Source organism: Aptenodytes patagonicus, chromosome 6 (assembly GCF_965638725.1).
Source record: "Aptenodytes patagonicus chromosome 6, bAptPat1.pri.cur, whole genome shotgun sequence".
Classification (NCBI taxonomy): Eukaryota; Metazoa; Chordata; class Aves; order Sphenisciformes; family Spheniscidae; genus Aptenodytes; species Aptenodytes patagonicus.
Window position 1 is genome coordinate 52072311 of NC_134954.1, and position 21203 is coordinate 52093513.

Consider the following 21203-nt stretch of genomic DNA (forward strand, 5'->3'; position numbering starts at 1 on the left):
GATTCTTCTTGGAGGTCCGCGGAGGAAATTTGGGATGCTGGTTTTGATACAAGCCTCATTTCCACGTGCTCTTCCCCACCCCTGCTCCAGGTTTCTTCAATTCCTGCGCTGACTGCGGGCCGGGAATCTTCCAGTATTTCTGCTCCCAGCTTACCTGGAGCAGGGCCAACGCTTCTTAATATAGACCGAGGCACGATCGCCTGGCAAAAGTCTTCTGCCTATGCAGATCTGTTTTCAATTTTATTTTCCAAACAGAAGGATGTACTGTGAAGCAGTGAGCTTTCCAACTGACAAATAAGCTTCGGGGACAGGTTTTTTTTTAAAGTTTTGGCACATACAGAAAATAGGCTGAACCTTTCACTGTAAAACTGTGTCGCGTAATAAAATTTTCTCAGATCTCATCTCCATTTATAATCACTTACGAATAAAAATTACAATCAGCAATAGGTAAAATCATATGCTCAAGTAATGCTGGTACACTATGCAAAAATAGGGCTGCCCTGGGCATATGCTGAACGCGTGGACGCAAAGTCGATATGAAGGAGAGAATGCACAAAAAATGGCAGAACACATACAAGTGAAGACAAATGGAGGCATGATTTGAAAATTTATTCTTTTATGCCCTCTATCCTTTTTTTTTTTTTTTTTAATATAAACATATGCCTATACACTTTCTATGAAAATTGCATCAAACATACGTATGCCTGAGTTGTTTTGCCCTCACACGGTTGACCGAAAACGCTAATTGGTTTTAAGATGTGAATCACAAAACCATAAATAACATGATACCTAAACCAGTGTAATATTAAATATAGGGTACAGCTAAGTGTATTGGCTCCTAATACAAGTTTCACAACATTCTGGGCATTCCTGAAAAACAACAAGGTAAGTTACGTTCTAAAAATACCTCAAGCACAGATATTTTCTACCAGTACATCATTGGAGTCTGATGTCTTTCTGAAGAATATGGACTCGCACCATTTCAAAGGAAAACCACATTCATCTTGGGAGGAGGGAAACTTACCTCCACTCCGCCTTGTTATGCAGGAATGAGTTACACTGGTCTGGAAGGCTGCTGTCATTTGACATAGATTCCAGGATTGAAATGATCTGCTTGAAAGATGGCCTTTTCTGAAGACAAAAAACAACAAAACAGAACAAAACAAAACAAAAACACAGCTTTTACATTCATATACAACTACTACTGTGTAAAATTATTTGCAGGAGTTTTTCAATTGAAAGACTGCAAGCAACAAAAATTGGGATGCTGCTTTCCGAATACAGCATCCTACAAGAGGACTGTAAATTTGTAAATGGGTTTTTTTTGTTCTTCCCATTGAAGAAGAGGTCAGTAGGACTCAAGCCTGAGCTTATTCTCCCATATCGACCAGTAAAACCTTTTGGTACTCAATAAGAGCATTAAACAACATTAGTAGCATCAATGACCATCAAGATTCTTAATTCTAAAGGATAAGGTTTTCCTCAAGCTAAGAAGGAAAATACTGCCAAAAAGAGAAGGCTGGACCCATTAGCAACTGGTAATTAGACACATGGCCTTTTACAGGTAGTAACCCAAACTCTTTAACGTGTGAACAAGCTATTTAGCTGCCCATCAAAAGTGGGTTTCTGGCTGCATTTCCCCTCTTGCAGAGAAGGACAGAAAACCTCTCACTTAGCTACCTCAGGAGCAGCCGGGGAAGAAGTGAAGACTGAGGCTAGACGAGGATGTCTCGCCTGGCAGCCGAGCTCATGCCAGAGGTGTCTGTGCTCTTCTGTCCTGGGCTCATTTTCTGAACTTTCTGTTTCAGGGCTCTCCATCCAGCACCCACTGTGCTCACTAGTCACGGACAGCAGTTAAAACTTCTCTGTATTTTCTACTTTCCCCTTAGTCCCACCAAAAGGAAGCCATGAAGTAGGGTAATAACTGAAAAAGCCACAGTTAAATGTGTTTCTTGAAAGAGCACTGACTCTGTTAGTCTGTTTGACAGACCCCAGACAAGGTTGAGACAAAAGGTTGAAACAAAATGTAGATACATAATAAGGGGATGATGCACATTCTCTCTCTATCGCGCCTGTAATTATACCATTTCTGCTAAAATTACAGATGCTGCAATTAAAACGTGCATTTTAATTTAGGAGCACAAAAACAATTAGGAACAATGCTGAGGTGTCTCTCCCAGGAAGATCCAAGTGATTTCCACATTATAAAAGAAAGACAATTTCTTTATTTTAAATGTCAAACAGCATGAAAAAGTGTCAAATGCATAACAAAAAAAAAGACAAGCTCTCTTATACTGTAATGCTGCACTATTCGGCTGTAACTGGAGGCTCTTTGTCATTTTTTGGTCCATCTCCATGATTTCAGGCAATGGGCAGCTGGATGAGCTGTGCAGATTTTTATTGCAACAGACAGCACTTGTCCCAGCCACCATGTGCTTACGCAATTTGGCCCCCAGCCCAACGTCCATGGAGCAGCAACCTGGGCACGCCGAGCAGCATGGCAGCAGGTGCCTATTCAGCAGCACATTGCTTGCACTTGTTGATCTAGTCCCAGTGTTGAAACCCAGCAGGGTCCCCCTGCGTTTACAGAGGGGCTGGGGGAGGCAGCAGTCATCCCCCTACATGCATGATGCTGCTGGACCTGCCATGGCTGAGCAGACCCTCTGACCACGTTCTGGAAGAGCATGAACCTCCCCGCCCAGGGAGCGTGCCATGCCGGGGGTACAGAGCACAAAATTCATCCCTGGCACCAATCAGGACAGACAACTCTGGTGCAGTTTTGGGGCAGGAGAACCTTCCAACAGCCCTCACACCCTTCTTGTTGCTACAGCTGCATCTCTTGTAACCACCCCAGTGGGTGTGAACTGTTGAGTGGATTCAAGAGCCTCCCCAATGGCAAGGAAGCTGCCAGACAGGAGACTGTGGCTCCCCACCAATACACCAGGGTACTGCTGCTGCTACGTACTGTCCAACAGACTGACAGGTGCGTAATGTGCCTATACTAAACTAATTCTATTGTCAGGAAGAGATGAAGGGCAAACATCCCCATGCTGCATTAATTACAATATTTTATGGCTTATTTTAGGATTCTTTTACACAACACTTCCATGAGTTTTGTTTGTTCCTTCTTTCTCAGGGGTATACTGGGAAGTATAGGGCAGGGCTTGACACTAAGCGAGCACAGTCAACACTACTATCAGGCCTGCCTGGAGTAACTGGAGTGGAGATAATGACGGAGAACAGGGCTTTTACTAAGGGCAGGTGGAAGCACCGACTGACTGATTTGGGAGGAGCAGCAACACACACTCTTTGGGTCCTACACTACAGGCAAAGGAGCTGTTGAGTTGTGCAACTAGAGCTGGAACAAATGCACAGTCACACAGTACTGACAAAGCTTGTACATCTCTGGCTGTGCAATTTCTGTGAACAGCCACCAGCTACCCTGCTAGCTTTGTAGCTACCAGATTTACAGGTACCAGCTTTCCCTGGAGGCAAAGCTGACAGGAAGACACAAGCCTACACTGTTATGTGGGTTTTGTTGGTTTCTTCCCCCTAGGCAAGGATAATTTCAGATTTAATAAATGCATTCTAAGTGCAGACTGATACCTTGGTTAAGATTGGCAAGAAGTGATTGTTGAAACTGGGAGCCCAAGCTGAGAAGCTTTTTCAAAGAAAGGTCTTATTTTCAGTGGATGACTACTTGGCACTTTCTAGAAAGTCAGGCATCTCAAGTCAGTCCTTATAAGACATTCTTAAAATATCAAGGCATGAGATGCCTTTGAAAATTGTTTCCCTTTATATCTGTGATGTCTCATCCAAAAATCTTTAAAATATATGCCCCTCTAGAAATAATTCTGGCTAATGTTTTCACTGTTTCCTTCCACTCGGTATTTCTTACTAAACAGGTCTGCATAAAACCAGGATATTTAATCCATATGGCTTTCCTTTCTTGCTGCTTCTCTGTTCCCAGGTTTCTGATTTCCATCAAAATATTCAGTAATTTATAAACACCTTTGATGTTAAAATGGGGATAAACTGAAGGAACAGATGAAATGAGAAAGAACCACTCACCTGTGTTTCAAAAGCAAGTATCCCCAGTAAACGAAGGCATCAGCGATAAGCAACCTTGTTTGTACAATTATCTAGTACCCAAGCAAAAGCAGCTTGTTTGGTAGGGATTTTAACATGTGGAAGTAGTTATTTAAGATACTTAGTTACCACAGAGATTGTTCTTTAATAATTACGGACTTAAAATAATTAGTAATTAACATTTTAGTAAAATGCTTTGAACCCACTAGGGACTGTTTGTTTCAACTAGCACAGTTTAAACTGCATAAAGACTACCATTACAAATATCATGTGGAACAATGCACTACAGACATTTTTCTCCATGTATGAAGAAATTCTTAAGAATTCAAAGCAAAGTTAATAACTGTGTCCACTCCCATGAGGAAGTTATGGTGTGAGCAGTGTCTGACACTTCAGCTGCTCTGCAGCAGCTCTCCAAGTGTATTCCTTAGCCCCACAGTAAATGCACATCCCTCTTTTCTCAGGGGTAAGCCACCTAAAGATACCTCAGGCTTTCTGCGGGCTAAAAGTATGCACATTAGCAATTGCTTTTGAGCAGCTGACATCCTCAAGCTCACCCCAACTTGACCTTCAGTAACTTATTCATGCATCAACTATCTGATTTTCTAAAGCTAATCCTGGCGAAAAGGGAACGTTACACAGAGCAGTATTTTAGAGGAGTGTGCTCCATCTTTTGGCTCATGCAGGCCACACAGCCTTTTATCAAGGCATTTTGAGAGCTGTAAGTAGCGATCCTTTCCCAACACGTGACTGAATAAGTCAGTCACATGCCCAAACTGTGACCAGAGATTACTCCATTTCAGTCATGTGAACAAAGCATTTATAATTGCCTAACAGAAGAGAAGCTGCATGAAAAAAGTAGCAAAGAGCAGACTGTCAGAAAAACCCATCTAACAGGAGATTCACTCTGCACACGTCAGAGACGCCTCTGGGAACAATGCTCCCAGGAACCAGCCCAAACCCAGGTGAATTGCTCGTGCAGCCAGCCTGATGGCTGGGCATCCCTCTTTTACAACATGCAGATCCCTCCCTCTCCTTGAAAACAGCAACAGCCTTTTGGGCACTTATTTATGTGGCTAGAGCAAGGCACAGAGTGAGCTCATCTAGTATGTGCTGCAATTAGAGAAAAGAAGCTCCAATAATTTTTAGTCTGTGACATTTGGTAGTGATGCTGATGCTTGGGAGTAGTTCTTAAATATATGTAGTTGCCACTGGAAAGTGCTCTTCAGTAATTACTGACCTAGAACTTAAACAGTCTACTTGTAGACTCAAAGTGTTTTTCTCCCTTCCCTTCTGTGGAGAGGATAAAGAGGGAGATATTAAGGGAATGGCATTTAAATGGGTGTTCATGTGGAAACCACATGTTGATGATGGATCTCAGCCTTCCAGATCCATTCTGTAGGAAAGAAACTCCTTGCTTAAAAAAAAAAAAAAAAAAAAAAAAAGAGAGAGAGAGACACCAAGAAGGGAAATCTCCTTTCTCACATTGTTCTTCTACGGCCTCTCTCTGGTGATAACAAGTTCTACCTTTAGAGCACTGAAGTGCTATTATTTCGTCTTGGGATTAATCTTGGTCTCTCTGAAATAGTAGCTAACTTTCTCCTGAGTTTAAAGGAACAAAGTTCTTCCTGGTGCCTTGACTTGAGAAAAAGAGCATGATTTCCCTTCTTTAACTATCCTTCCCTTCTCAAATACCTTCATAGGCAAAGGAAATGGATGCTAATCCTTGGTAATAAGGCTAGTATGCCCACGGGCTCTTTCCAGCCAGTGTTATGTACAACAGGATGGTAGCAGAGTCTATTTAAAGGAGGTAACTCCCATAATCTACAAAAGTTTTTACTGACTAAATACTCTCTTTAATTTCTCTTTTAGTTTATTCTTGTAGGGGCAGATTAATAGTGACAATGGTTTGGCTCTTTAACTTGTATTTTTACTGTTTTCATGGTTAAACAGTATGTTACAGTACTTCTATTATTATATTATTACAGTATAATCATTACAAAGCTCATCATTCAAAGTCCTAAGGGAAAAGATTAGGAAAGGTTTAATGTTAATTTAAAATGCGTTGCTGCTGTTCCTACCCGCATTTTAAGGATTAACTTATTCTTTACATGCTTTCAATACAAGGAAGGCATCAAAATTGGACCTTGAAATAGATATTTCATACGTGATGCTCACATACATCCAAGAAAGACTGAATATTAACTATTGAAAGAAAATAGAAAAGAACAATTTTTCACTTGCTCCAAAATGGCTACATTCTTGCCGTCTCACCCTATTTACTGTCATTGTCTTTAGTAGTCAGGTAAGTAGTAGCATAATAACTCTTGATTAAAAGGGAAAGAGAGACATTTAGCTATAAATATGTAAACCCATTAAAAAAAGACAGCCCTAGCTATCTTTGTGAAGAAATGTGTCTATTAGCATGCATCAGTGGTGTTAGCTCAGACTTGTCCCCCAAAGAAACACTAATACACTTAGCAAAACAAGCTGGGGGGGGGGGGGTGGTGTAGAAATCAAACACGAATTAAATTACCTTTGAATCAGCATCCCAGCATTGGTGCATCAGTTCTGCAAAGCTTCTGGGACAACTGCTTGGAATGGTTAATCTCTAATGGAGAGAGAATGTACCAGTTATTGGAAGCATTTCCCTTTAAGCTGCTACTAATAGATTTTCTATAAGAGCAATGCAATTAAAAGAAGTAAAACACACTTCTTTCTTTTAAACACAATATAAAAACTGAGGATTGACATATTGAAAAGAAAAATCAAAATTACTAACACTAGCAAGACGTATAATTAATTAATAGACCTGTAAGGAAGGAATGGAACAAATGCACAAATGGGGTTCCTTAAGAAAGCTCGGAGACCAGGAAGTAAAAACGAGGCAAACAGCTTTTAACACTAAGACATAATAGTTTGTGGAGGTTACTGCGTGGTATTCTAAGATGCTTGTCAAGATAGGTATAACGTACAGTCTGCCTTAATTCCTTTCTCCCACACAGATGATCCAGCTGTACAATACTTTCGATACAACAAATGGCTGAAATATGTATTATATTAAGTGAGTTAAAAAGAGTTAAGTGAAGCTCTACATGACACAAGAGATGTTTCATGAGCCTGTGGTCAGAAGGATTAATGAGGACATGCAGATCTCAGAAAGCACTCACAGAGCACAGTGAACTCATAAATATTTCCTGATGACTGAAGACAAGGAGTTGCTGGTTATAGCCAGGACCACTGACTACAGAGAATTAGTTTGAAGCTTGTTTGGTTTGCTTTGCTGAGAGTTTTAAACCATGAAAAGATTCCTTCAGCCAGTCTTAGAGGACTTTTAGTTTAAAGACTCTGCCTCCAGATTGGAAAGCCTAAAAGCAAGTCCTTTCTCATATACAAACACACAGATACCAAAGCCTCTCCAGTTGATTAAATGTGCATCCCAACAACATTACACATATAAGGAGATCCCTCTGCTCTCGCTAAGGCAGTTAATTGACTTCAGATGTTTCATAATGCATTAAAAAAATATGTAGATAAAAACAGTTCCTCAGTGCAAATGAGTCCAAATATAAGAGGGGTCAAGCTGGAAAAAGGGTTCACTGTCCTGTAACAGGTGAGAACCAGGTATTACAGTCCTGTTCAGACCAACCTGCCAGGAAGACCCTTTGATCTGTCCTACTATTGCCATTTCAGAAGCAAAGCAGAGCAAGTTGTGTCAAATTGCACCATTATATTACTGCAACATGACCTGCAAAGCCTTACAAGCCACAGCAGCCAAAGTAAGAGTTAACAAACTCTGCTCCACAAGCATTTGAACACCATGAAAACTGGAAACGTGAGATATAGAGCCAGGGCACTGCAGGAATACAATTATTAAAATAATGTAATACCTTAAGGTGCAAAGCTTTCTGTGCAAGAAATACACAGAAATTTGTACAATGCATAAACAAATTGTACTGGTGCTTGATCTCTGGTTGAGTCATTAGCCTAAAAATACACTGGCTCGTCTTGCTACAGTATTTGTCTGTAACCCTCACTGTTCCAGGAGGTGGAAAATCAGTTGCCATCACCATTTATATGTGTCTCACTTGTGCAGAATGTTAGCTGTCATGTAATATAGAGGTAGCAGGTTCCAAAAGTGTCATATTATAATAAAGATGACGTTTCTCAGTAGTAATTTCTTATGAGATCATGCCTAGCATAATCTGAACTCTCATGTTTTTCTTTTCTGGATTAAAAAAAAATATAATTATATAGAAACTCTACCAGAATAAAAATAACACTGTGAAATTATGCAGAGAGTCACAAAAGACCCATACAGAATCATTAAAATCCACTTCATTTGTTGGGCTCAGGCTTTGCAAAGGGGGATTTTTCACCCTACGCAATTACACTTTGGCCTCAGTCCCATACTGATTTTAACAAGAGACTTGCAGTGCAAAAAATGAAGGACTGGCTCAACAGTGATTCAATTCTGTTGTGAACTGGAACCATTCAACCCCACTGATGTCAACAGATTGACGTGAGAGCAGAACCTGACCCTCACACTTGCTTTGGGACACAGAAACTATGAAGAAAAGTAGCACAAGCTGACTTTTACAAGGCTTATGCTGGGCATGTTCCCTAAGTCATGGCCAGAAAAAATAAAAACTATGTAAGCAAGTGCTAATGCCCTCTAAGCTCTGTGGCACCCTTGCAAAGAAGATGGTAGCAACAGGCTAGTGGTACCTGGCAGACAAACAGCTGGCTCTGAAAATGTCACCCCTTAGGTTTCTTCAGCCATGAGTAAAACAGTCATTATGTCCACATTTTGTTCATATTGTATTTTACACAGTTCCTTGCTCTGGAAAACTGTAGAGAAATGTGTGTTGTACCCTCTAACATCTTGCAGCATATGACTACATCTCTTTACAACATTCCCAATGCCACTCTGTGCCCCTTACATAAAACTGCACGTGGTAGGCATAGGAAACAAATACTGTTGATGGAAGGCTTTATGGTTCCTCCTTCAAAATGATGTATGAGGCTTTTCCTAAACTAGGATAAAGTGTCTCTTTGTGCCTCCTGCTCTGATAAACGCTGTAGAAGACCACATTCATAATCTTCGCATTCTTAGTGTAGCATTTCCAGCTAATCGGTATATCACAGCATCACTCACTGAAATTAATCCAGTCCTTGAAGAGAACAAAAAAAGAGAGGGGAAAAAAACCACCAACAAAAAATATTAAACTGGGAGGAGGAAACCTAACTCCTCTGTTTAACTCTGAAGCATTTTGAGAAACAGTTTATGTAGAATAATAGGAATCTGTATTGTACAGCCACTGCCTCGCCATTGTAATGTTTCCCAAGCTTCCGCTGTGTCTAGATAGAGGAGGTTTCATCTTTGTGGAGGATTTCCATGCTTGTCTGTGTGTGGTACAGTCACAACTTTAAATGTTTTTTAAATGTAGTTACTGTCTTTGATATCAAGGGACTATGTGTTCAGATATACGCTCACATGTCCAACTAACTGAAAGCCTCAATTTGTGATAAGAAGAAAAGCGAGGCTGGGGACACTGTACAAACGGTGTTTACACCACTGAAGTGCTTTTGAAATGGAAAGACTCTGCATGAGGAGGCTTGCAGCTATGCCACAGCCTTGCCGATACCAGTGAGGAGCTCATCTTCAATGTAGTGTTGAACGTAGGTGGCAAAACTGTAATTTCTCTCTTTTTTTAAAACTATTTTTTCTTCTTTTATTTTTGAAATTTTCATCTAAGCGGCAGTTTCTTGTACTATAGTGACTCCTGCTGGGAGAGTTAAGTTGAAGTAGCTGAAGGTCTCTTACAGATATATCAACTCCCGGCCAGTAAAAAGATGTCCTAAACGCAGGAGATGGAGTTAAACTGTTCCCCTACCTTGGACGCAATGGCTTCTTTCATCACTAAGAACAAACCCCTAGGTTTTACAATTGAGACTGAGAAACTAGTACAGTACTTGTACAATTTTTGATCTACAGCATCACGACGTGAAGCTGCAACAATTAGATGTAAAGGGTCCATTCATGAGGAATAACATCACTTTGACCCTTTGTGTTAGCTCCTACTGCTAATCTTTCCATACGCGTGAACTTACTTTCAATTTGAAGAAGATGAAAAAGTCTTTTGCAAAACCCCAATACTGTTTTCTGATCTATGTACCTGAATGTAGAAACGTAGTCTTACCTCGTTTTTTTCCACTACAAGCCAAGCTACTTGTAATCCTTCCAAGCCTTTAAAGGGGACCTCCCTTGTTAGCATCTCCCAGAGAACCTGGAACAGAAAAAAAGAAAAGAATTTTTATTTCTGTACTTTGTATTTTAAATACATTATTAAACCTTGATACAGCACTATTCTGTATCCAATTATCAGGCAACCAGTTTCCATTTGCAGGAACTTGGACCTGTGTTTGTGTGCAAGATCCTCTCACTAAATTAATCTGAATGTTTCTGCTTTTTCCTCTACAGAAAAGCCGAGATGAAAAACTGGGTTGTGTGGGGTCTAATGCCTGCAATTTTGTGAGCGCCATGGAAAATGCTTTTTACTTTCTTTGTACACTATAAAGTTCACATTTGGCAGTTGAGACTTGGGAAGACAATGAACTACTCCTCTCCTTCTCAGCACCAACTAGACACATCTTTGCTTTGTAGTCATTTTGCATTTAAAAATATTTCTATATGATTGCAACTAGTGCTTCTCACTAGTCAGAATATGATCCAAAAGGTATGTTGCTCCTATCATATGCCTATGAAAATATTAAATATAATTTCGCAAGCAAAACTGTAATTGTTTATCTCCAAGTATGTGATTATGTTAAACTAAATACACAGCATATAGAAAATTACTCTGTTCTCCTCGGTATCTTACAGACGCACTGTCCTTAGATATAGAAAGATCTCCTAATGTCGCATGCTTTTAGCATTTTGGTAACACAGTACCCAAGAATCTAAGCTACTCTGTAGAAAAGAGCTTGGCATCACCAAAAAGGCTTCAAGTCAATGAATCCAACTTGTTTTTCTGCCATTGGGACTATATATTGGAGTTCAACCAAATTAACAGGCACTTTGTACCTTCACTTGTATACGTCTTTTTTTTTTTTTTTGATCAGAAACTTCATATACATATCTTGTTACCAATTATCTACATACAAACTTTTTCTTCTGCTCATATACCAAGCATAACAACAAAAAAGACATCATTTATGTAGTATCTGACCAAATGCATTAAGATCCTTATACAAGTCTCTATATCCAAGTCTCTATATCCCCACTATTTGGGTTAGTACCCAGGCTTATTCCAGCTACATTCTTTTGAATGGATTCTGGCCAGCTATGAAGGTAATTAGAAAGAAAATGCGAGAATATTGGCAGATGCAGCTCAAGCAGAAAAAATGCATTGAAGCAGAGTTGGGCCTTTAATCAAGTGAACAGGGTACTCCATCAATAGACTTATTTGAATAATAGGTCTGCTTGACTCAAAAGACTGATTAGTAAAGGTAAGGGTATCTTGGAAAAATAAGTAAAAGGACAGTTTTCCTCAGAATGAGAAATATATGGGGAAAGCTATCATAGAGGTATTCAACTCTCCTGTTTGTCTCAATTCATTCCTTTTAGAAGAAAAAAAAAAAGGAGGCACCTCAATTTGTAGTTCCAGTTATCACCTCTGTACTGGTAGACAAGGAAATTTAACTGTGAGAGAAGGAAATAACTTAGCAGTCCCATGTACTTCAGACAAAAAAGCAGTGTACAAAACAGCCAGTTTAAAACGAAAGCCCCTGGACCAAATCAAACATGCAGTTGAGCAGTCTTGCAGAACTACCTCATCTGTATGGCTGTACCATGAAACCACAGAGAAGAAACTCAAGTTTGCACATCAGATAGAGCAGTATCTAAATACATCTTCCAAGTAAAGAACATAATGAAATACATGTTAAATGTCTCCAAGAGCCTTGAGCTGGAAAACTCTACTGCTCTGCTACCTTTCTTTCAGAAGACTATAGATTGTAAGGGTTGTCTCATTTCATTCATGCACATAAGTTTGTGCAGAACATTTTGCACTAAATTCCTCTATCATGACACCTTTAGTGTTTATTTTCACTGCCTGTACAGATCACTGCTTTCCTAAACCAACAGTGCTAGCTTAAAACACTTCAAGACTGCACATAGTTGAAGAGAAAAACAGCAATCTGACATAACAGAACAATTTTTCTTAATGCCTTATTTTTTACTAATAGTAGAAGAAAGTAAAAGATACAAAAGTGGGATATCAGAAATCCTTGCATTTATTTACACTGGTTTAGAAAATGTTCTAACAACAATGCAAATTTCATATTCAGGCCAATGGTGTAGATAAAGCCTTTCCTTCCAATGGTGACATGCCTCTATGTTCAGTTTTATAGGAGCTTCAACCCCATCTCATGGATTAGCTACCCTGAATCATCAGCCAAGGTGAATGATTGCATTATCAGTCTTTTTAAAAGCAGCAAATGGGTATCTTCTGCATTCCCATTTGTCTCTTCCTGTCCCCAGGGTCATTCAGCAGCAGAAAAAGCACCTCAACCTGACTTACCCCAGCCTCTTTATTGCGAGATACACTCTGTTCATTTTCAGAACTGGCTCCCCAGCTCACCTAATATGGAAATCAATCTATCTTCCATTTCTGGTGTAATTTAATTGAGACTGACATGGTTCACTTCCCCTCCCATCTCTGGTGGTGAGGATCACCTGCTTTCCTGATCACATCACATCTCTGTGATGACAAACAGCAGGTGCTCACAGAGAAACAGCCAAGCTAGACACAATGATGGAAAACAAAGCAAGATCATTTGATATAGTGGTTTGTAAGCTGTGACCTCTGAAGATGTTGGGCTCTTCTTTGTGTACAGAGAAACAGAAAGAAGAGACAAATGTATTAATGTTCATCCTATACATGAGGCTGAGAATAAGAATTATGTGGTCTTCAGAAAAAGCTCACACGCTTACTTCTGTCAGCTCACCTGTGCATTTCAATTCTTATCCTCTCAACTACGTGACAACAACCAAAAGGAAAGAAAACAAAACAACAAAACCCCCACATCCCCACCCCAGTGCAAAGCCAACAAAGATTCAAAGTGCCATATAGCATAGGGAACATCCAAATGAGTAATTTGAGAAAAAGCAAACACTCTGAACACCTTCGCTGAAAAAAAGAAATGTTTTCTCTTGGTAGGAAAGTGTTCACAGATGAGGGTCAGGAGCCACAATTAGAAGTACAGCATGAGCAGAAAGTGTTGCACTCTTAGAGGTACTGCCCTTAGGCATAAAAATTACATCAGTCTTCCCTGCGTTGATCCAAGTGGAAGTTAAAGATCTCATAATTCTTTTCAAAAAGAGTAAGGGGTAACCCCTAGAGCTGGCCAACATTCCCTCTATAAATAACATATGTTCTCATAGCTAAAGCAATGTATGAACTATTGCTAGGAGCGTAACAGCTGCTACATTTAACAGCAGTCTCTATGCTACCAATAGCCAATTAATGGTTTTACTTTTTTGTTCATGTAAGTGTTGAAATAATTCAGGTACACCACATAAGCTTTCTATGATTAAACACATTTATACTGATACACACACACACTGCAGTGCACTACAAACAATTTTGCCAGGGTAACATATTCTGCGCATATATTTTCATGATTTCAAAACAGCTTTTAGAGTGAACATTGTCATTCCACGTACACTTTCATATCTGGAAGAGAAGCAAGGAATCATTTTTGAGCAACACACACAGTGACATGCGAGTCAATTTCTGGGTTGATCACTTGTAACACTTGGTATCTGTTGTTTAGAGTATGGATTTGGAAATGGATTAGAAAAGAGAATCACAGCATGGCTGAAGGAAAGTGCAAGACCTGTCTTTGTGTTGTAATAAATCTCCTGGAACATTTAGCTTTAGCATTTCATGGCAGTATTATAAACTATTTACTATAGATCTCAAAGAGAGTATATGGACCTGTTTAACCATCCATGAAGAGCAGGACAAACTAATCTGAACATTAGCTGTACACATGCATGCAACTGTTCAAAGAGGAAAATCCATTTCAGCTGAGGAGCAACTCAGACCTGTAAGGTTGCAGAAAGACTTTGACACTTCATGGAAAAAGGTCTCGCGCACCTTAAGCAGAATATTTAAAATCACAGACTGGTTTGTAGAAAGAAAAGCCAGTCAGAAAAAAAAAAATAGCAGGAAAGAAATTAAAGAAAACCATGAGGAAGGCGACAAATATTGCAAACACAGTTATCTATTCCTAGCATCTTACTAGTTTACATTTGAAAGGATTCTGTTCTTTGTTAACAGGACTTTAACTGAAGAAAAGCAGATTTGTCTCTCTAGCACAAAAGCTGCTGGCAAGTGTTACATTTTGAAAAGGGATTCTTTAAATTTTGTTTTTATAGATGACAATCATTTGAAGAGACAAAAATACCCTTTCTAAGATTTTTTTGTTTTCAGTCTCCTAGCTAATTCTCTGATAGTCTAACACTTACTATAGGGAGATTCCAACTTTCAATGTTATATTCATGGAATCATAGAACAGTTTGGGTTGGAAGGGACCTTTTAAAGGTCATCTAGTCCAACCCCCCTGCCGTGGGCAGGGACAGCTTCAACTAGATCAGGTTGCTCAGAGCCCCGTCCAACCTGACCTTGAATGTTTCCAAGGATGGGGCATCCGCCACCCCTCTGGGCAACCTGTGCCAGTGCCTCACCACCCTCAGTGTAAAAAATTTCTTCCTTATATCTAGTCTATATCTCCCCCCTTTTAGTTTAAAGCCGTTCCCCCTTGTCCTGTCGCAACAGGCCCTGCTCAAAAGTCTGACACCATCTTTTTTATAAGCCCTGTTTAAGTACTGATAGGCTGCAAGAAGGTCTCCCCGAAGCCTTCTCTTCTCTAGGCTGAACAACCCCAACTCTCTCAGCCTGTCTTCATAGGAGAGGTGTTCCATCCCCCTGATCATTTTCGTGGCCCTCCTCTGGACCCGCTCCAACAGGTCCGTGTCTTTCTTATGCTGAGGGCTCCAGAGCTGGACGCGGTACTCCAGGTGGGGTCTCACCAGAGCACAGTAGAGGGGCAGAGTCACCTCCCTCCACCTGCTGGCCACGCTTCTTTTGATGCAGCCCAGGATTCGATTGGCCTTCTGGGCTGCGAGCGCACATTGCCGGCTTATGTCCAGCTTTTCATCCACCAGTACCCCCAAGTCCTTCTCGGCAGGGCTGCTCTCAATCCCTTCATCCCCCAGCCTGTATTGATACCGGGGGTTGCCCCGACCCAAGTGCAGGACCTCCTCCTTTAACAGGACTTGTTAAACCTCATGAGGTTCACACAGGCCCACTCCTCGAGCTTGTCCAGGTCCCTCTGGATGGCATCCCATCCCTCTGGCATGTCAACCACACCACTCAGCTTGGTGTCGTCTGCAAACTTGCTGAGGGTGCACTCAATCCCATTGTCTATGTCGTTGATGAAGACATTAAACAGTATTGGTCCCAATATGGACCCCTGCAGGACACCACTTTTCACCGATCTCCATCTGGACATTGAGCCGTTGACCACTACCCTCTGGATGCAACCATCTAACCAATTCCTCACCCACCGGACAGTCCACCCATCAAATCCATACCTCTCCAGTTTAGAGAGAAGGATGTTGTGGGGGACCGTGTCAAAGGCCTTACAGAGGTCCAGATAGACGACATCCTTCCCACGTCCACTGATGTAGTCACTCCATCATAGAAGGCCACTAGGTTGGTCAGGCAGGACTTGCCTTTGGTGAAGCCATGCTGGCTGTCTCGAATCACCTCCCTGTCCTCCATGTGCCTTAGCATAGCTTCCAGGAGGATTTGTACCATGATCTTCCCAGGCACAGACATGAGACTGACTGGCCTGTAGCTCCCCAGGTCTTCCTTTTTTCCCTTTTTAAAAATGGGGGTTATGTTTCCCCGTTCCAGTCAGTGGGAACTTCACCGGACTGCCACGACTTCTCAAATATGATGGATAGTGGCTTAGCAACTTCATCTGCCAGTTCCCTCAGGACCTGCAGATGGATCTCATCAGGTCCCATGGACTTGTGCACCTTCAGGTGCCTTAGATGGTCTCAAACCTGATCTTCTCCTGCAGTGGGTGGCTCTTCATTCTCCCAGTCCCCGCCTTTGCCTTCTGCAGCTTGGGCGGCGTGGCTTGAGCACTCGCTGGTGAAGACTGAGGCAAAAAGGTCATTGAGTACCTCTGCCTTCTCCGTATCCTGGGTAACCAGGTCTCCCGTTTCGTTCTGGAGAGGGCCCACATTTTCCCTCATCTTCCTTTTATCCCCGACGTACCTATAGAAGCTTTTCTTGTTGCCCTTGCTGTCCCTGGCCAGATTTAATTCTGTCAGGGCTTTAGCTTTCCTAACCTGATCCCTGCCTGCTCGGACAATCTCTCTGTATTCCTCCCAGGCTACCTGTCCTTGCTTCCACCCTCTGTAGGCTTCCTTTTTGTGTTTGAGTTTGTCCAGGAGCTCCTTGTTCATCCATGCAGGCCTCCTGGTGTTTTTGCCTGACTTCCTCTTTGTTGGGATGCATCGCTCCTGAGCTTGGAGGAGGTGATCCTTCAATATTACCCAGCTTTCTTGGGCCCCTCTTCTCTCCAGGTCTTTATCCCATGGCACTCTACCAAGCAGATCCCTGAAGAGGCCAAAGCCTGCTCTCCTGAAGTCCAGGGTAGTGAGCCTGCTGTGCGCCCTCCTTGGTGCCCTAAGGATCTTGAACTCCATCATTTCGTGGTCGCTGCAGCCCAGGCTGCCCTCGAACTTCACATTCTCCACCAGCCCCTCCTTGTTGGTGAGAACAAGGTCAATTCGGACAATTTCTTGCTGGTATTACCCCATTACATCAGTAATTTCATCACCAGAGAACATTTGGGCCACTGCCATTCTTCATTTCTACCCCTGTATCTCCTCTGAAAACAATGGTGTTCCGAGACTGGAGTTATAAAAGGACAAATTAATTCCTAAGTGCTTATGAATTCATAAGCTTCTACCCACAGTAAAACACATTAGCTCAAAAACAATATATTAAAAAATGTGGGTCAAATATTATTAGGCATACTAAAGTAGCACTATACACCCGTAACCACATTAAAATATTCTAGCAACACTGAACTGTTTTCATACGGAGGGTAGTTGAGTTTTACTTCCAAGCACAGAACTGTCAGAGGAGCTTTACTTTTTGAACGAGGAAAAATAAACTATGTGCGACATACTGTTCCCAAGGCTCTGGTAATACTTGACATGATAAGATATTAAACAATTTCTTACCTTCTAGAATGTTACTTAAAGTCAATTCACACCAAGATGACTATGTGAGCAGTTTGAGCTGTAAGACCATGTTTGGAATTCCTCCTCTAACATTTTTGCTTTGTTTTGAAACTGGAATGTTTCCCTTCAGTGGATAATATGTGATTGCTTCCAGTAACAGTTTATATTAACATTTACATTTGTTAGCTTATGTTCTCTTACTAGTTCAGTTAAGCAAGCAAGGATTTTGAATATGCCAATATAGGCTTTTTCTCCCTCCTTACAAACCTTCAATCTTTCATTTGTAAGCGATGCCACATCATTTCTCATTTTTTTTTTTCACTATAAACAACTATTTGGCAAAAAGTTTAAGTAATCTTCCATTGGGACATCAGCTTGGCTATGTATAGCCATAGGTGCTAACTTAAAACCATAGTGCTTCCCTCACATCTATCTCTTCCCATCCCTCAAAAAGAGAATGAGGCAATACTTGACAGGTACTGAAAGTATTCCTCATTCTGCCACCCACCATTGAATCCAAAACCAAAAATGGTTAATACACAGATATGCATGGAAACTACAACCCCACTTCCTTTCCTTTCCCTCCCCAAAGTATTCATTACTGTTCTCTGTCAGAGGAAGGCTATGGGGCTCAGCACACAACTGGTCTGACCAGTAGGGCTATTTCTAGCCTATTTTGTATTGCAGAGCAAAACCAAATTAGAGTTTAACTGTGGACGGAGTGAAATAATTCACATTACTGTACCTGCAAACCTGACATTCTGATGAACTATAACTGATTGTTCCCCCTTCAGAGAAACAGGAAAGCAATGCTGGCCTTTTCTTTATTTTTAGATGGGGCCTCTACCTCCACAAGAGGTACAGTCTCTATTCTCACAGCTAATGATAGCAGGGTCTTTTAAACAATTAAGCATGGAGAAGTGGCTTACTTTTTAATATAAAATCAGTGACACTTCATTTTATGGAAAGTGGAATCCTAATCATTTCATCTTCTTATACACCTATTGCAAGACAACCTTTTTCTCTTCTGTTCCACTAAAACACACAAGCAGAGATTCACGATGCAGATTGTTCAGTGGCTCCTGCAAGCCCTCGGACATATGCTGAATACTTGTGATAAAGCATGCACTTCCCACACTGGCATGCTGCTACTCTAATCAGATAGATTAGTCTTACTAAACATGCAAGACACTGTTCTTCCTATCATTTTCAAGCATGTGATTATAAATTATGGGTCAGTCTTGAAAGAAAGTGTGATATTTTTGTTGTCCTTATTTAGAATTGTTGTTCTTGCATCACATGAATTCTGTCACACTAGAGATCTGCTACTACGCATAGGGAAATGAAAGGCACTCACCACTCCGTACGAGTATGTGTCACATGTTTCAGACACCGGGAGACTTTGGATAACTTCTGGGGCCATCCATGGAAACGTGCCCACTAATGACATGTGTGTTGTATGGGAGTGGAACCTTGAGGCACCAAAATCACAGATCTGGCAAAAATAAATAAAAAACAAACAGATATTAAAGTATCAACCTCATTCATTAGGCATCAAAACATCAAGTCAAGCAGCAGCATCTCTCTACAAATAATTAAAGTGTTCATACCTTTAACACGCCATCAGCAGCTATAACAACTGAAAATGAAAAAACAATAGGTTACAAGAATGCTATTAAAAATAAACACAATACATTTTCACAGCAAAGGACTTTGCTTTTTATCAAGAAAAATGATCCTATGGTGAGCCAGTACCTGAACATGCACACATGCACAACTGTCCTGGTTTCTTTGAGAAGCTTTAGAGAACATCTGCTGAATACCTGCAAGCCTCTGAACAAACGCAAAACCTTTCAGGCCTTACTGAGTTCAGAGATAGCAACACAACTACAGCTAAAATACAGATAAACTCTATTCTCCCCAATGTAGTTAAGCTTAACAAGAAGCTCTCTGAAAGATTCATTAATAAAAGGAGAAAACTTACAACTGAGGTGAGATCTAGACTTTTCTTGACTATTATCTCCCCATGTGCATTATTAAAAATCTGTGTACCTCCTATCCCACTACTAGTAGTGAAAGTTTCAGTTAAAAGGCAATATTCAGCAAATTTCATAAATGGTCGTCAACTGCCAAGTACAGACTAACCAGTGCAGCTCCACACTGAGTGCATATTACTCAAAAGCATGAATAACTGTCAAACCTCAAAACAGGCCACAGTAAAGACAAGATTTTCAGATAAGAAATAATGGGCCTTATCCAGTCTATTGTGTCTGGTGTCTGCCAGCCTTTCCTGGTACTCAACCTTTCCAAATAGAAAAAGGAAGTGAGGAGTGCCCAGGCAATGTCTGACAGCTGATAAGATGGGTACAATCACGGTCAGCAAGACACAACTTGAAAGAGCCCTCCACAGTGCTCTAAATGATGCTAGGGACTGTAACAGAGCTCAGACAGCCTCGGGATGGGGAGGAGGGAACTTCCTCTTCTGAGGCTCTTCTGTGCCTCAACAACCCCCAGTGCAGCTTGATCACAGCCAAGGCATTAGTTAGTTCTGCATGTTCACAAAGCTCAGGTACAGATTTAAGCACTACATTAACAGGTAACAGTAAGTGCAGAGCATTTCAGTGTTTTGCTACTTTACCATTCCTGGACTTCAGATCCCTGTGGATTACTTTGACTGGAGCTTCCATGTGTAAATAGTGCATTCCTACACAAAACAAGGGAACAACCTAGTTAGGCAGGCTGAGCGTGATCATCACCTATCAGCAGTCATGTTTTCTGGTTCCCATTAACTGTCCTCATTATGAGTTGCCGTCCTGTATGCCATACTGATATGCTGCAGGAGAAGCAAAGCCTCCCATAATCTACTTTGAGTAAAAAACACTAAGCAAAGCTCATATACCTCTCAGAGCATCTATATGGGTATGTTAATGCTTTTTAACATCATATTTAGTTATTTTCTCTAAGGTGTTGTCTACGCAGGGAACCCAAGATACGAATTTACTGTTCATTCATTAGCTTACACTAATTCTTGTGTGGTCACAGAGAACACAAAGGACAAAACAACTTGTTCTGCATTATTACATGAAGAATTTCAGTATGTTTGCTGAGAATAAGCCCTTAGCTTCCTTAAATGTCCCAATTCAAATCAAATGTAAGGATAATTATGCACTTTACCTCATAATTACTCTACATCAGCAAAATTATGCTCTTGGGACTTAGGGGCAAACCAGAAGTAAAACTGGCTCATAGAAGCCATTTTCACTCCAGAAATTATTTTGGATTCATAACAACCAAGGAACATATTAAAAAGCACAGTGAATGGGGTTTGCTTTTTTAATGTTTGCTCGGTTTTGTTGGTGTTTTTTTGTTTGTTTGTTGGTTGGTTGGTTTTGGGATTGGGGGTTTTTTGTTGGGTTTTTTTTTTTTTTTTTTACAATTTGAATAAGGAAGTACAGGAAGGCTTTCATGACTTCATAGGGAAAGCATCTCCAGCTGTACACTTTGTTGGCTCTGTAGGATAGTAATGCACTGCTCATCTTGCTTACCTTTAGCTATGTCAGTTGCCCAGGTCATGATATGATCCATATCCATCTCTTCACTTTTGTTACTATTAATGTAATCAAACAGTGAGCCAGCAGAAGCATACTCTGTTAAAAAACAACAAACAAACTCACATGACATTTTAAAACATTGCACCTAAACTGAAAGACCTAATGGAAACTCTGCCAGTTCCAGAAAGCAGCCAACCTCTGGCTTAATGACAAAGAATTTGGGTTCA

At 40.8% G+C, this 21203-nt stretch overlaps 1 protein-coding gene across 2 annotated transcripts in view; it reads right to left on the reverse strand.

The window, feature by feature from the left end:
- Positions 1–21203, reverse strand: part of MAP3K20 (mitogen-activated protein kinase kinase kinase 20) — a 96532-nt gene that overhangs the window by 39184 nt on the left and 36145 nt on the right. For both annotated transcript variants that reach the window (XM_076342595.1, XM_076342596.1), the window contains exons 4-10: positions 20971–21072; positions 20064–20129; positions 19036–19064; positions 18783–18920; positions 10293–10379; positions 6626–6700; positions 1025–1131 (exon numbers count right to left, since the gene is read on the reverse strand). In XM_076342595.1, coding sequence (XP_076198710.1) covers positions 1025–1131; positions 6626–6700; positions 10293–10379; positions 18783–18920; positions 19036–19064; positions 20064–20129; positions 20971–21072 — 604 coding nt within the window. The remainder of the gene's footprint in view (positions 1–1024; positions 1132–6625; positions 6701–10292; positions 10380–18782; positions 18921–19035; positions 19065–20063; positions 20130–20970; positions 21073–21203) is intronic.